Here is a 13,575-nt window from a genome sequence, read left to right on the forward strand (position 1 = left end):
ATCTATTTGAGGTCTAGGCCCATCTTGTCTGTTTGGGAACCTCAGGACTCCACAACTAGGGCCCCAGATGATGGGGTGGCCTGACTGTGACTAAAGAGTCATTGTTAAAGTCTGCCAATCTCTTGTCCTTATTCAGCTTTTGTAGTCCTTACTTTGATAAGGTTAGCTTTGGAGTGACTGAGGGAAGTGTAATAGGAAGTAGGTGCGGAGGGTATCTAGATCTAAGTAGAAACTATTTCATTAAGGTGTCTTTTTAGGTCTTTGTACTTGCTTGCTATTTTTTTTTTATTCAGTCTCCGTAGAGACTGTCAAAAATTGCCAATGGCGACTATATTTCAATTCATCAATGCAGGATATTGGGAAAAGTTTTCAATTAGCAATAATCGCACCTCAGATAAACCTAATTGGCTATGATACTGCCACTGCGCAAAGCTGCTTGCTTCATTTATTGACTCATTGGAAACTATTGTGCACTTTTGTTTTAAGAGATATATTTTGCCCTAATTTATGGATACATGTGTACATCTGCCCTATCTCATGGAACCTGGTCTATATCTAGGTTTTGAGGCTTTGTTAGGAAGTGGACCACCCAAAATGGAATTAAGGAGTCTTATGAGAAAGGAAAGGTCTCACCAGAGTAATGATGCTGAAGGGTTGACATTCCACACCTTACGTCTCTGGACACACTCTGAAGTGAAGCATGCTGCGGTGGTACTCATTGAATTGAATAGGTTGGATCAGCAGATGCAGTATCAATTGGTATGAATTGAGAGAAGCATGCTGGAAAGTGAGCTCTACCCTAGAGGTTCCAGGACTGACCTCCAGCCTGTTTCTATCTTTCACTGGTGGTGTATGGCACTGAAGAGGTGAGACTTTGGGCCACATTGGTAAGGTCATCTGTCCAGGGAAGTCATGGTAAGATATTAAGCAGGACAAATTGTTTAACAAACAGGAACCCAAAGGTTGAGCAGATGAAATTAGGGGTCTTTGGGTGGGAAAAAGCTAGGAAGTCTATTTTAGGTATGTTCTAAGGGGTCCATGACTTTAGTTATTTTTGCATAAGCTTGATAGCTAATATGCCGGTGGACTAAAAATATTGTCTGGAAGATAGTGTCAGAGTTGAAAATAGGGCTAGAAAACTGGATTAGGGCAGAGAGTAGCTCTCAAACATGATAGAAGTATATAAATACCATTGGCTGTTTACCCCATCTATCTGAGTTAGAGCCCATATCTATTCTTATCTCAGGAGCCTTTGTAACTTCTAAGTCCCTGTCAATCTGAGCTCACAGTCCATTTTCAAAGCTAGTAACATTCTAGGCTATATTCATTTCAGGACCCATCTTCCTTGAGTGGCAAAGTATGCTGACCCAACCTCCCTTCAGAGAGCAGGGGAGTCCCTACCATAGCTATTCTACATTGAGGGCATGTGCTGGGGAGGCCTACAAGAGGGCTTACGATGATATTCCTGGTGGAAATGACCAGTGATGGTGGAAAGAGGAAATCTATTTGAGGAATAGGCCCATCATATCTATGTGGGAATCCAAGGATTCCCTGACTAAAGGCCCAGATGTCGGGGTGGCCTGGTAGTGACCAAAAAGGCCATCATTAAAAGTATGCCAGTCTCTTGCCCTTATCCAGTTTTTGTAGTCCTTTCTCTATCTGAAGAGCTTAGACTTTCTCCTAGTTGTTAAATCATTGAGTGTCATTTGTTGTATCGAAACAGGACATAGATCATGGTAAGGTCATATATGGTACCGTAATTCATAACCATGGGATTTTCAAAGTAAACCAAACTCCAAAATAACTTGGTTATAATAATAATTATCTATTGCTTTCTTCAAACCTGAGATAGCAAGGAACCTTTCCCATTCTCTTTAAAAATCCATATTTCTCCCAGTCCTGGGACCTCCTGGACTTTGCTTGTGTTTCTTGATGCTTCTCCTCTTGTTCCCGTACCCTGTTGCCAGGAACCATTTCTCTGCTTGATAGATGATAAGCTTTGAAACAATGGAAGCCCTCGAGACAGGTTTTATTTCCCCTCTGGGCAGGCCATTTCCCCTCAGGTAAACCATTTATCAGTAATCAAGTGAGACAACACACAGTTGTGGTAATAAACATGGTTTCGGCCATTGTTTGTTGCAAGGAACATTCCACTTTGAAGTTTGCTCCCCCTCCTCCTCCTCCAGCATCTCCCCCCCCTTCCCAAAGTCTTATAATGCCTGTGAACACAATAAAATTTTGCAGCTTGATCAGAAACTTGTCTTGCTGTCGTTCTTTCATGTCTCTTGTCCCTGTCATTCCAGGTCTTTAGGTTCCTAGCCCCTGTTCACTGCCCCGCTGGTCGGGGCACCCTGTGATACTGCTTCTGATTACCTCAACTAAATCAGTGCCACTATGTCACATTTTACTTTGGAATGTGTCTAGAGACACCAAACCTGAGATCTCAACCATCCAACTACACTAATCTGGTGAGACCTTTCCTAATGTAGAGGACTCCCTAGCTTCATTTCATTTTTTAAAAATATTTAAAAAAATATTTATTTCCTTTTTTTTGCCCTTGTTTTTATTGTTGTTGTAGTTATTATTGTTGTCGTCATTATTGGATAGGAAAAAGGGAAATGGAGAGAGGAGGGGAAGACAGAGGGGGGAGAGAAAGATAGACACCTGCAGACCTGCTTCACCGCCTGTGAAGTGACTCCCCCACAGGTGGAGAGCTGAGAGGTCAAACCTGGATCCTTACACAGGGCCTTGCACTTTGCGCCATGTGTGCTTAACCTGCTGCACTACTAACTCCCCCTAGTTTCATTTCAAATGGCACACTCTCTTACAAAGTTACAGATCCTAGATATAGATCAGGGCCTAGGGGACAGGATACATGTACACATGTATCCATAAATTAGGGGAAACCATATACCTCAAAGTAAAAGTGCTCATTAGTCTGCTGTGATTAGAAGTAGACTTAATAAGGCCATCAAGCAAGTAGAAAGCCCTAAAGAAGACACCACAAAATATTTAGTTAAATATTTAGTACTTAGACATAGACACTTTCCTCTCTTACCCTCTACTTCACTTCCCTCAGTCACTTTATGTACTCAATTAACTATACAGAAGAAAATAAGTAAGAGATACCCCTAATCTCTTCTGACAGCAACATCATTAATGTCACCCTCTTGATAAGCTTAGAAGAAATAATGTGTAAATTGGTCAAGAGATAGACAGGCAAAAGTATATATCAACTAAAGGACAATAATTGTCCCCTATGACAACCCTTTTTATAGTCATCAAACAAAGTAAAATATAGTAAGACTTAAGGCTAACTTAGATCCCACTTAAACTCTAGATCTAGTCCCTCCCCAACTTGAGGCCAGATCACATAAGCCCAACATTGGTTCTTGTCTTTTCTAATGCGTAACAGTCTCACATGTGTAAATTGATATCTTTGTATTTTTATTTGCACTTCCCTGATCATCAGTGACTTTGAGCATTTTTTCATATAACCATTGACCCATTGGATCTCTTTATTTGGAGAAGGTTCTGCAAAGGACTCTGGGGAAAGAAGGGGAGGGGTGGCTTGAGGGGAGGGGTGGTGGTCCAGCGAAAAGATGATGGAAGAGGACCTAGGTTGGGGGAGAGAAGTATGATGAGATGAGAAGTTGTATTTTTGTGACAAGGACTATACTGTAGACCATCAACTCCCCACCTCACAAAAAAAAAAAAAAAAAAAAGGAAGAAAGAAAGAAGGAAAAATGAGAAAATAGAAAAGAATGCACCATGGTGTATCGCACCAAAGTAAAAGACTCTGGGGTGGGTGGGTGGGTGGGGAGACTACTGGTCCAAGAAGGATTCAGAGCACCTAGTGGGGGTTGTATTGTTATATGGGAAACTGGGGAATGTTATGCATGTACATTGTACTTACTGTTGAATGTAAAACATTAATTCCCCAATTAAAAAAAGAAACTAGCCTAAGCAAATGAACTGGTCCAAATAACAGAACTTTACTCTCAGACTTTGACAAAAAAAAAAAAAAAAAAAAAAGAATGCACCTTTTTCCCTGACTACTCAGAGTGCACCCCACCAGGTAGAGAATGTGGGAGGGGCTCTGTAGATGAGTTGAGGGAGGAGTCCATCGGGAAGCCTTGCGTGTGGGAGTGAAGCGGAAATCCCGCCTTTCGGTGCCTGAGGTTGGTCCTGACCGCAAAGGCCCTGCTAAGAAGAAGATGAACAGGACTGGAGGCAGCAATAGAGTCGGGAGGAGGAGCAAGAGGACTTCTTCTCTTCTATTGGCTCGGATCGCCAGCAGATGTGTGCCGATTGGCTGAGCGGCTGGGCCGGCAGCCCATCCTCCAGCCGCGAGTGGAGCCGGGATAGCTAGTGCCAGAGGAGGCAGTGGCGGCTGGGAGGCTGAGTCTGCGCGCCACGGGAGCCAGGCGGCCGGGCTCCTGCGCGCCAGGTCCTAGTCCCGGGGGTCGGCGAGGGTGGTGGCTGCTGGGTGCGGGTGGGGCCGGGGCCGGGGCCGAGCGGAGCCGGGGCGCGGCGGGCGTTGGCGCGGCCGCTGGACCTGGGCCTGCGCGGATCGCCGGCGGCGCGCGTCCCGGTCTGTCTTTACATTTCTGAGCGATTATTGTTTTGATTTTTCTGCAGACGTAAATTTTGATGAGTTTGTTCCGTGTTCCACGCACTGCTCAGGGGTGAAGCAGCGGGCACACGCTATTGTCACTTGGCGTTGAAATGTGGGATTCTTGTCTATTTGTGTGTGTAGCTTGCGGATTTAAGGGAAGGGGTGACATTGTGATTTGGTCTCCTGTGACTGTCAGCTCTCGGGGTCTCTCCCGCGGGCGAATCCCACGTGTAGGTCGCACCTGGAAACAGGCATTTTCCTTTCTCCCTCTCGTCTCTCCATTCTCTTTCCCTCTCTCCTGCTGCCACTCCCCTCCCCCAGCTCTCCTCGCCCATCTTTCCTTTCCCTTTGCGGCATTAAACCATGCCGGAGGGTCTGTGTAAAATCCCACGAAGGTGAAGGTCTTCAATGTTTCGTTTTATTTGCAGGTCTAAAAACTGGAAGGGAACTGGAGGAACCATGCCCTCTGATTCTTTCTGTTTGGCTGCTCAGGCTCGACTAGACTCCAAATGGTTGAAAACAGACATACAGGTGTGTATGTGCATGTGTATTTTGTTTTCAGATAGAGGCAGAGAGGGGAAGACACCACAGCACCTAAGCTTCTCCCAGTGTCGTGAGGGCAGGGCTGTACCTGGGTGGCAGGTATGGCAAAGCTGGCACCCTCCCAGGTGAGCTGACAGGTCCTAGGTGGGGTTTTCTTCATGTCTTTTTTTTTTCCTTGCTGTCTTCTTATTCCATTTTAAATGCCTGATTAAGACTTCCTTTTGGTTATGTCTGGGTATGCAACTTGGATCATGACATATTGAAGAGAACAGGTTTTTTTTTTTTTTCTATAGCCTAAAATATATCTTGTTTCTGTTTTATTATTTTTTTTAGACTGTGACTTTTTTTTTTTTGCCAGAGCACAGCTCAGCTCTGGTTTATGGTGGTGTGGGGGATTGAACCGGAGACTTTGGAGCCTCAGGCAATGACAGTCTGTTTCTTTTATGCTATCTAGCTCCCACCCGTGACTACATTTTTTTATTCTTTTTTAATTTTTAAAAAATATTTATTTATTCCCTTTTGTTGCCCTTGTTGTTTTATTGTTGTTATACTTGTGGTCGTTGTTGGATAGGACAGAGAGAAGTGGAGAGAGGAAGGGAAGATAGAGAGGGGGAGAGAAAAACACCTGCAGACCTGCTTCACCACCTGTGAAGCGACTTCCCTGCAGGTGGGTAGCCGGGGGCTCAAACCTGGAACCTTAGGATGGTCCTTGGGCTTTGCGCCACGTGCGTTTAACCCACTGTGCTACCGCCAGACTCCCCGGTGACTACATTTTAATTATTGTTACTTGTAGGAAGCTTTTATCCATGGCATTTTTGTCTATTATTATTTTAAAAGATTTTATTTATTTATGAGAAATACAGGAAGAGAGAGAAAGAACCAGACATCACTCTGGCACGTGTTGCCCGGGATCGAACTTGGGACCTTATGCTTGAGAGTCCAAAGCAATATCACTGTGCCACCTCCTGGACCACGTATTATTATGATTTAAAAGAAAATTTAAAAAATATTCCCTTTTGTTGCCCTTGTTTTTTTATTGTTGTAGTTATTATTGTTGTTATTGATGTTGTCCTTGTTGGATAGGACAGAGAGAAATGGAGAGGGGAGAGGAAGACAGAGAGGGGGAGAGAAAGACAGACACCTGCAGACCTGCTTGTGAAGCGACTCCCCTGCGGGGGGGGGGGGGGGGGGGGGAGGGCGCTTTTACCGGGATCCTTACCTCTGTCCTTGGCTTTGTGCCACCAACACTTAACCCGCTGCACTACTGCCTTACTCCCTGCTTATTATTTTTAAAGAAGTCTGTGTCATTCTTAATGATGTCTTGCTAATATGATAATGAATGTGAGGTGACATGTAGTCATATATCCTGCAGAAATTCACTTGGTTTATAGGCCCCATGTTTGTGTTTTTGGAGACATGAGTTCAGTAGGGCTGTTTTGTATTAGTTTAGTCTTAATAAGAGAAGTACTTAGGTATTTTACATCAAGAGCACAGGGACATAAAATATTGGCCTAGCGCAAGGACCTAGTTCAAGTCTCTAGTCTCCACCTACAGGGAGGAAGCTTCAGGAGCCTTAAAGCAGTATGGCAGGTGTCTCTCTTTCTTCTTCACTGTGTCCCCGCCCCCCTTCTCAATTACTCTTGGTCCTATCATGTAAAAAAGGCAAAAAAAGGAAGAAACAACTAACTGCTAGGAGCTGAGGATCCATCCTGCATGCAGGCACTGAGCCCCAGCTATAACTCCAGTGGCAAAAAGGAAATTGAATAAAGACAAATAATGCTTTTTAAAAAAGTAAATAAAATGCTGGCTCCAAACATCCTAATAATATATTTAATAAGGTAATTGTAAGATTGTCCAAAAACTATTACATATATACAAATCCTTGCAGGGGGGAAGCTTTATGTGTAGTGAAATGGCCCTATGGTCATACTCCTTGTTCTCTCATCTCTCTCCTTTGCCTCTCACCTTCTGTCTATAGCTGGGGTGGGGAATGTCTCAGCCTATATAGTCTGAAATCATTAGGTCTGACCCTAACAAGGCAATTACAATCAGGACTCAAGAGTCAATAGATCTAGGAGCTTTTTATTTTCATAGCAACATTAAGTGCTAATTTTATTTTATTTTTATTTACTTTCCCTTTTGTTGCCCTTTTAAAAAATTGTTGTAGTTATTATTGTTGTTGTTATTGATGTCATCTTTGTTAGATAGGACAGAGAGAAATGGAGAGAAGAGGGGAAGACAGAGAGGACAAGAGAAAGATACATGTAGACCTGCTTCACTGCGACCTCCCTGTAGGTGGGGAGCTGGGGCTCAAACCAGGATCCTTAAGCCATTCCTGCACTTTGTGCCACGTGCGCTTAACCCACTATGCTACCGGGCGTGAATCCTGGTTCTTGTGTATAGTAAAGTGTCTGTTCAACCAGGTGAACTACCTCTTGCTTCTTAGCAGTAATACTGTTTATAGTATATATAAGGTTTTTTGGACTAGAGTACTGCTCAGTTCTGGTTTATGGTGGTGTGGGGGATTGAACCAGGACCTGTAGCCTCAGCTGTGAGAGTCTGATGGCATAACCATTTTGCTATCTCCCCCTACCCTAGACTGTTCTTTATTCTAAACTAGTTTTGTTTGCAGATGGCTTGGAAAAATTCCTTTTAAAGCTTCATGTTATCAGCAAGATTGTTTGAAATGTGTTTTTTTTTTTTTTTTAATTACCAGAGCACTGCTCAGCTCTGGCTTATGGTGGTGCAGGGGATTGAACCTGGGATTTTGGAGCCTCAGGCATGAGAGTCAATTTGCATAACTATTATGCTATCTACCCCTGCCTTTGAAATGTTTTTAGGTGTGTGTTTTTACACTTTGAGGTTAAACACTTAGTATTTCAGTTAATCTGTTTTTTGTAATAACATCTTGCATACTGCATGATGTTTATCAAGAATCATGTATTCTGTAAGTAGTTGATTAGAGATACTTGTAGTGATGAGCTATGCTGAGATGTTGATTGTTAGTAGGTATGAAATTGAGTGTTAAGAACTTTGCTGTAGGGCTGTGGGAAATAACACAATAGACTTTCGTTCTTGCTATATCAGAAGACCTACGTTCAGTTGTTAATACAACCATAAGCCAGAGCTGAGCAGTGCTCTGATTAGAAACAGGCAAAAGAAGAAATGAGAGAAAAGAGGAAGGAAGGAAGGAGGGAGGGAAGGAAGGGAGGCAAGAGAAAACGGCGGGCTACAGGTGGATTATTGGGTAGGGTGCACACCTCATCATGTACATGGACGTAGGTTTGAACCCTGGGCTACCACTTGGAAGTGCTTTTGCTTGCAGGGGGCAATCTTTTATGTGTAGTGAAATGACCTTATGGTCATAGTCTTTGTTCTCTCGTCTCTCTCCTCTGCCTCTCACCTTCTGTCTATAGCAGGGGTAGGAATGGCTCAGCCTATACAGTCTGTGAAATCATTAGATCAGATCCTGACAGGGCAACTACAATCAGGACTCAAAATTTAATAGATCTAGGAGCTTTTTTTTCATAGCAACATTAAGTGCTAATTATTTTATTTTATTTTATTTTATTTTATTTTATTTTATTTATTTTTTGCCTCCAGGGTTATTGCTGGGGCTTGGTGCCTGCACCATGAATCCAGTGCTCCTGGAGGCTTTTTTTTTTTTTTTTGTCCTTGTTGTTTTATCATTGTCATGGTTATTATTGTTATTATTGATGTCTTTGTTGTTGCATAGGACAGAGAGGAGGGGAGACAGGAGAGAAAGACAGACACCTGCAGAAAGCTGAGAAATTTTACACATCTATCAATAACTCTTACCTACTGTAAACCATTAATCCTCCCCCAAAAAATGTATTCTATACACATCATGTGAGATAGAGTATTTCACATGAGAGAGGAGAACAGAGAGACAGAGACAGTAAGGAGCAACCTTGGTACATGCAATACCAGCAGTGAAATAGGGAGCCTCAGGGATGCAAGTCCTGCACTCTACCAACTGAATCACCCCACCCCCAGCAGCCACTCCCACTGTCAACTTAATTCTTTGAGCTTTTTTTTTCCCTACTGCCTCCAGGGTTATTGCTGGAGCCTGACAACTGCCGTATAAATCTACCACTCGCAGTAGCCATTTTTTTCTTCCTCCGCCACCCCCCAATTTTGTTTGATAGAACAGAGAGAAATTGAGAGGCCAGGGGAAAATAGAAAGGGGGAGAAAAAAATATCCACACCCCCCCACACACACACACTGCAGACCAGGAGTGGGGCCTCAAACTTAGGTCCTTGTGCAGAGTAATGCAGGTGATTAACCGGGTGTGCCCCCTCGGACCCCTCTTTGTGCTTTTCTTATCAAATACTATACCATGAACAGCAATTGCATCATTTACAACACAGTTTTTTGTACTTGTTTTGGTCACAAGGTTATATTGCTGGGGCTTATACACCCTGAGGCTTTATGTTATTTTATTTTTTGGTCTTTTCCTCTAGATCGGGTTAGGGGAGTTATTATTCTGTCAAGGGTCATTTGAATATTTATAACATCATTCGCAGGCCACATGAAACAATCAACTTTAAAATTAGCACTTGGGGATCAGGTGATAGCACAGAGGGTTAAGCGCACATGGTGCAACATAAGGGAGAGAGAGCACTGGCATAAGGGAGAGAGAGCACTGCTCATTTCTGGCTTTTGGTAGGGGTAGGCGGGGCATTGAACCTGGGACTTTGGAGACTCAAGCATAAGAATCTCTTTGCAGGGGGCCAAGCAGTAGCACAGCTGGTTAAGCGCACATGGCACAAAGCACAAGGATGGGTATAAGAATCCTGGTTTGAGCCCCCAATAAAGAAATTAAAAAAAAAAAAAAAGAATCCTGGTTCGAGCCCCGGGCTCCCTACCTGCAGGAGTGCCACTTCACAATTCTGTCTTTCTCTCTCCCACTCTGTCTTCCCCTCCTCTCTCAATTTCTCTCTGTCCTATCCAACAACAACAAGCAGTGACAACAATAACAACAAGAGCAACAAAAAATGGGAAAAATGGCCTCCAGGAGCAGTGGATTTGTAGTGCAGGTACTCAGCCCCAGCGATAAACAAAAACGAACAAAAAATAATCTCTTTGCATAACCATGCTATTTACCCCCTTCTCCCAAAAAGTTTACCTTTGTTTATTAAATGTGATGAATAAATGTCGTCTATTTACTCTAAGGAATTACTTAGACATAGTTTCTTTTGTTAAACAAAATGTCTTTTATTTATCAAATTGTGTGCACACATGGGAGAGATAGAGAGAACCTGCACATTACTATGGCAAATGTGTTGCCAGGGATTGAACTCAGGACCTTATGCTTGTAAGTCTTGCACTACTCTTCTTATGTCACCTCCAGGGCCACTATCCATAGTTCTATTTTGGGGAATCTTTCCCTGCAAACACACATTGTGTATGCAAGCATTGTATTGACATTTGTTTGTCTCATCTTGTCAGGATGTCTGAAATGTATACCTTCCTTTCCTAGCACGGTTTTTAGTGTTGGGAACAGAACTGACAATTGGTTAATAAATAGCATGTGAGGGGCTGGGTGGTGGTGCACCTAGTTGAGTACACACATTACAGTGCGCAAGGCTTCAGGTTCAAGCCCTGAGGGGAAGCTACATGAGTGGTGAAGCAGAGCTGCTGGTGGTCTCTCCCTCTCCTTCCCCTTCCCTCTCTCTCCCTTTCCCCCTCTCCCTCTCTCTCCCTACCACCCCTTTCCCTCTCAATTTTTCTGTCTACTCACAGTAAATAAATAAAAATATGAAAAATATTATGTGAAGTAGAAACATTTTTCTCAACCATAGGACGTAGCAGGTATTTGTGGCTGTTTTAGTTTATAATGCTCTTGATATTCTTAACTTTAAAAAGCAAAAAAATTAGGGGGCTGGTGGTAACACAGTGGGTTAAGCACACGTGACACGAAGCACAAGGACCCCAGTTTAAGCCCCCAGCTCCCCACCTGCGGGAGGGTCACTTCATGGGCATTGAAGCAGGTCTGCAAGTGTCTGTCTTTCCCCTTCTCTGTCTTCCCCTCCTCTATCCATTTCTCTGTATCATATCTGGCAACAATAACAACAGCAATGACAATAATAACAACAACAAGGACAACAAAATGGGAAGAATGGCCTTCAGGAGCAGTGGATTCATTGTGCAGGCATCGAGCCCCAGCAATAACTCTGGAGGCAAAAAAGGAAAGAAGAGAAAGTAGGAAGTCAGGTGGTGGCCCAGTGGGTTAAGTGCACGTGGTGCAAAGCGCAAGGACAGGCATAAGGATCCCTGTTCGAGCCCCCATCTCCCCATCTGCAAAGGAGTCGCTTCACAAGCTGTGAAGCAGGTCTGCAAGTGTCTGTCTTTTTCTACCCCTCTCTGTCTTCCCCTCCTATTTCTCTCTGTCCTATCCAACAACAATGACATCTATAACCACAACAATGTTAAACAACAAGGGCAACAAAAGGGAAAATAAATATAAAAAAATAGAAAAACAAAAAAACCAAATCATTAAAAAAAAAAAAAAGAAAAAAGAGAAAGTAAAAAATTTTGGAGACTATAACCTTTTTTTCTCCCACCAGAACTTTATCGGTCCTTTGTGCCTGCACAATCCCATTGCTACTAGCAGATCCCCCACTACAGTACTACAGCACCTCTCCACTGCTCATGAAACTTCCCTTTTTAATGCTCTCAGGTGTGGTCACCAGGAGCTCCAACCTGGGTCCTGGCACATTGTAGTGTGTGTTGTACTGGCTGAAGAGTGCTCTGCTGCTCTTCCCTGGGCCCCTATAAAGCTTTTAATGCATGTATATTATAAAGAACATAGACATTGATTCAAGACACTTTTGATTGTAGATGTTTAGATGCATTTGAACTAGCATGTTGCTGTCTCTAATAGAGTGCCTTTATTTATTTATTTATTTATTTATTTATTTATGTATTTGTCTTGATAGGACAAAGAGAAATTGAAAGGGAAAGGGGAGATAGGGAGAGGGAAAGACGACACCTGTAGTTGATGCTTCAACACTAATAAAGCTTCCAGTAGGTGGGAACTGGGAACTTGAACTTGGTTTCTTGCTCATGGTGACATGTATACTTTCAACTGGTGTGCCACTGCCTGCTGGGTAGCCCCCCCTTTTTTTTAGAATGTATGCTGCTTTTACTATTCTAGACTCTTCTGATTGTTGTGTAGAGCACCTTGAACTGAGATGGAAACATCTTTTTCGCTACTATCTTGAAGTGACAGTAAATAAATTTAAGAAATATTAGCTGGGTAATCACTACATTTCCTTCCTTCCTTCCTTCCTTCCTTCCTTCCTTCCTTCCTTCCTACCAGAGCACTGCTCAGCTCTGCCTTATGTTGGTGTGTGTGTTGGGGGGGGGGGCTCAGGCATAAGAGTCTCTTTGCATAACTGTTAGGCTATCTACCCCACCCCCCCCTTTATCTACCCCACCCCCTTTTTCTATTTACATTTACAGTTTAGTGTGGTTGGTTGTTTCTCAGGTAACAATTTAGCAAAAGAACTATTAAAAACGTTGTAAAAAAAATGCTGTAAGGAACTATACAGATCACTCTGGTGGAGCACAGTCCTTGCATATATGAAGACCAGAGTTCAGTCTTTGACACTACATAAACCAGAAGGAGAAAACAAATGAGTATAACATCCTAAATAATAGAATGGTGCTGTCTTTCATAAAAAGGATTCCCTAAGTTGTTTATTCTTAAAATATAAAATTTGCATATTTGCTGGTTTTAGTAGGATAAGAGCATTTGTGAGCATGAGTCCAAGAGTGGTGTTACCCTTTCTTGCATAAGCTGTACTCAGATGAATCTCTTACAGCTTCTATTTTGGGTTCTTTGAAGTCAAGTATGAAATTAGATATGTATGAAGCATTTTTTTAAACTTTATTTTGAAATAATAGACTAGTAGGAAGTTGCAGAGAAAGTAGAGAGGTCACTGTTTATGCTGAGAGAGAGAGAGAGAGAGAGATACTCCACAATATAAGACCAGCAAATTGACATTGGTACAATGTGTGTGTAATTTTGTGCATTTTTATCATGTGTCTGAATCATTTAAGTACAGCCATCATTAATATCTAGGTATATTCTATCACCACAAAGATTTCTCTCATGCTTCCTCTCTTTGATCACATTCACATCTCTCTCTCTCTCTCTCTTTAACCTCCAGTGTTATTGCTGGAGTTTGGTTCATGAATTTACTATGAACTTACTGTTCCTGGTTGCCATTTTTTTCCATTTTATTGGACAGCACGGAGAGAAATTGAAAGAGGAGGGGGAGATAGAGAGGGAGAGAGAAAGTGGGCATCAGGGGGCTCAAACCTGAGTCCTTGCACATAGTACTGTTGTGTGCTTAACCAAGTTTGCCACTGGTGGCCCCCAATC

At 42.7% G+C, this 13,575-nt stretch overlaps 1 protein-coding gene and 1 non-coding gene across 5 annotated transcripts in view; one reads left to right on the top strand and one right to left on the bottom strand.

Annotated features, from left to right (window-relative positions):
• Nucleotides 1-293: 293 nt before the first annotated feature.
• LOC132535198 (U4 spliceosomal RNA) lies at nt 294-434 on the bottom strand. The gene has a single exon (XR_009546969.1). It is a non-coding gene; the product is annotated as a U4 spliceosomal RNA (small nuclear RNA).
• A 3,907-nt stretch (nt 435-4,341) lies between these two features.
• HERC2 (HECT and RLD domain containing E3 ubiquitin protein ligase 2) overlaps nt 4,342-13,575 on the top strand; it is a 206,635-nt gene continuing 197,401 nt past the window's right edge. For all 4 annotated transcript variants that reach the window (XM_060179237.1, XM_060179240.1, XM_060179238.1 and 1 more), the window contains exons 1-2: nt 4,342-4,450; nt 5,047-5,149. In XM_060179237.1, coding sequence (XP_060035220.1) covers nt 5,078-5,149 — 72 coding nt within the window. In that variant the 5' untranslated portion in view covers nt 4,342-4,450; nt 5,047-5,077. The remainder of the gene's footprint in view (nt 4,451-5,046; nt 5,150-13,575) is intronic.

Source organism: Erinaceus europaeus, chromosome 20 (assembly GCF_950295315.1).
Source record: "Erinaceus europaeus chromosome 20, mEriEur2.1, whole genome shotgun sequence".
Classification (NCBI taxonomy): domain Eukaryota; kingdom Metazoa; phylum Chordata; class Mammalia; order Eulipotyphla; family Erinaceidae; genus Erinaceus; species Erinaceus europaeus.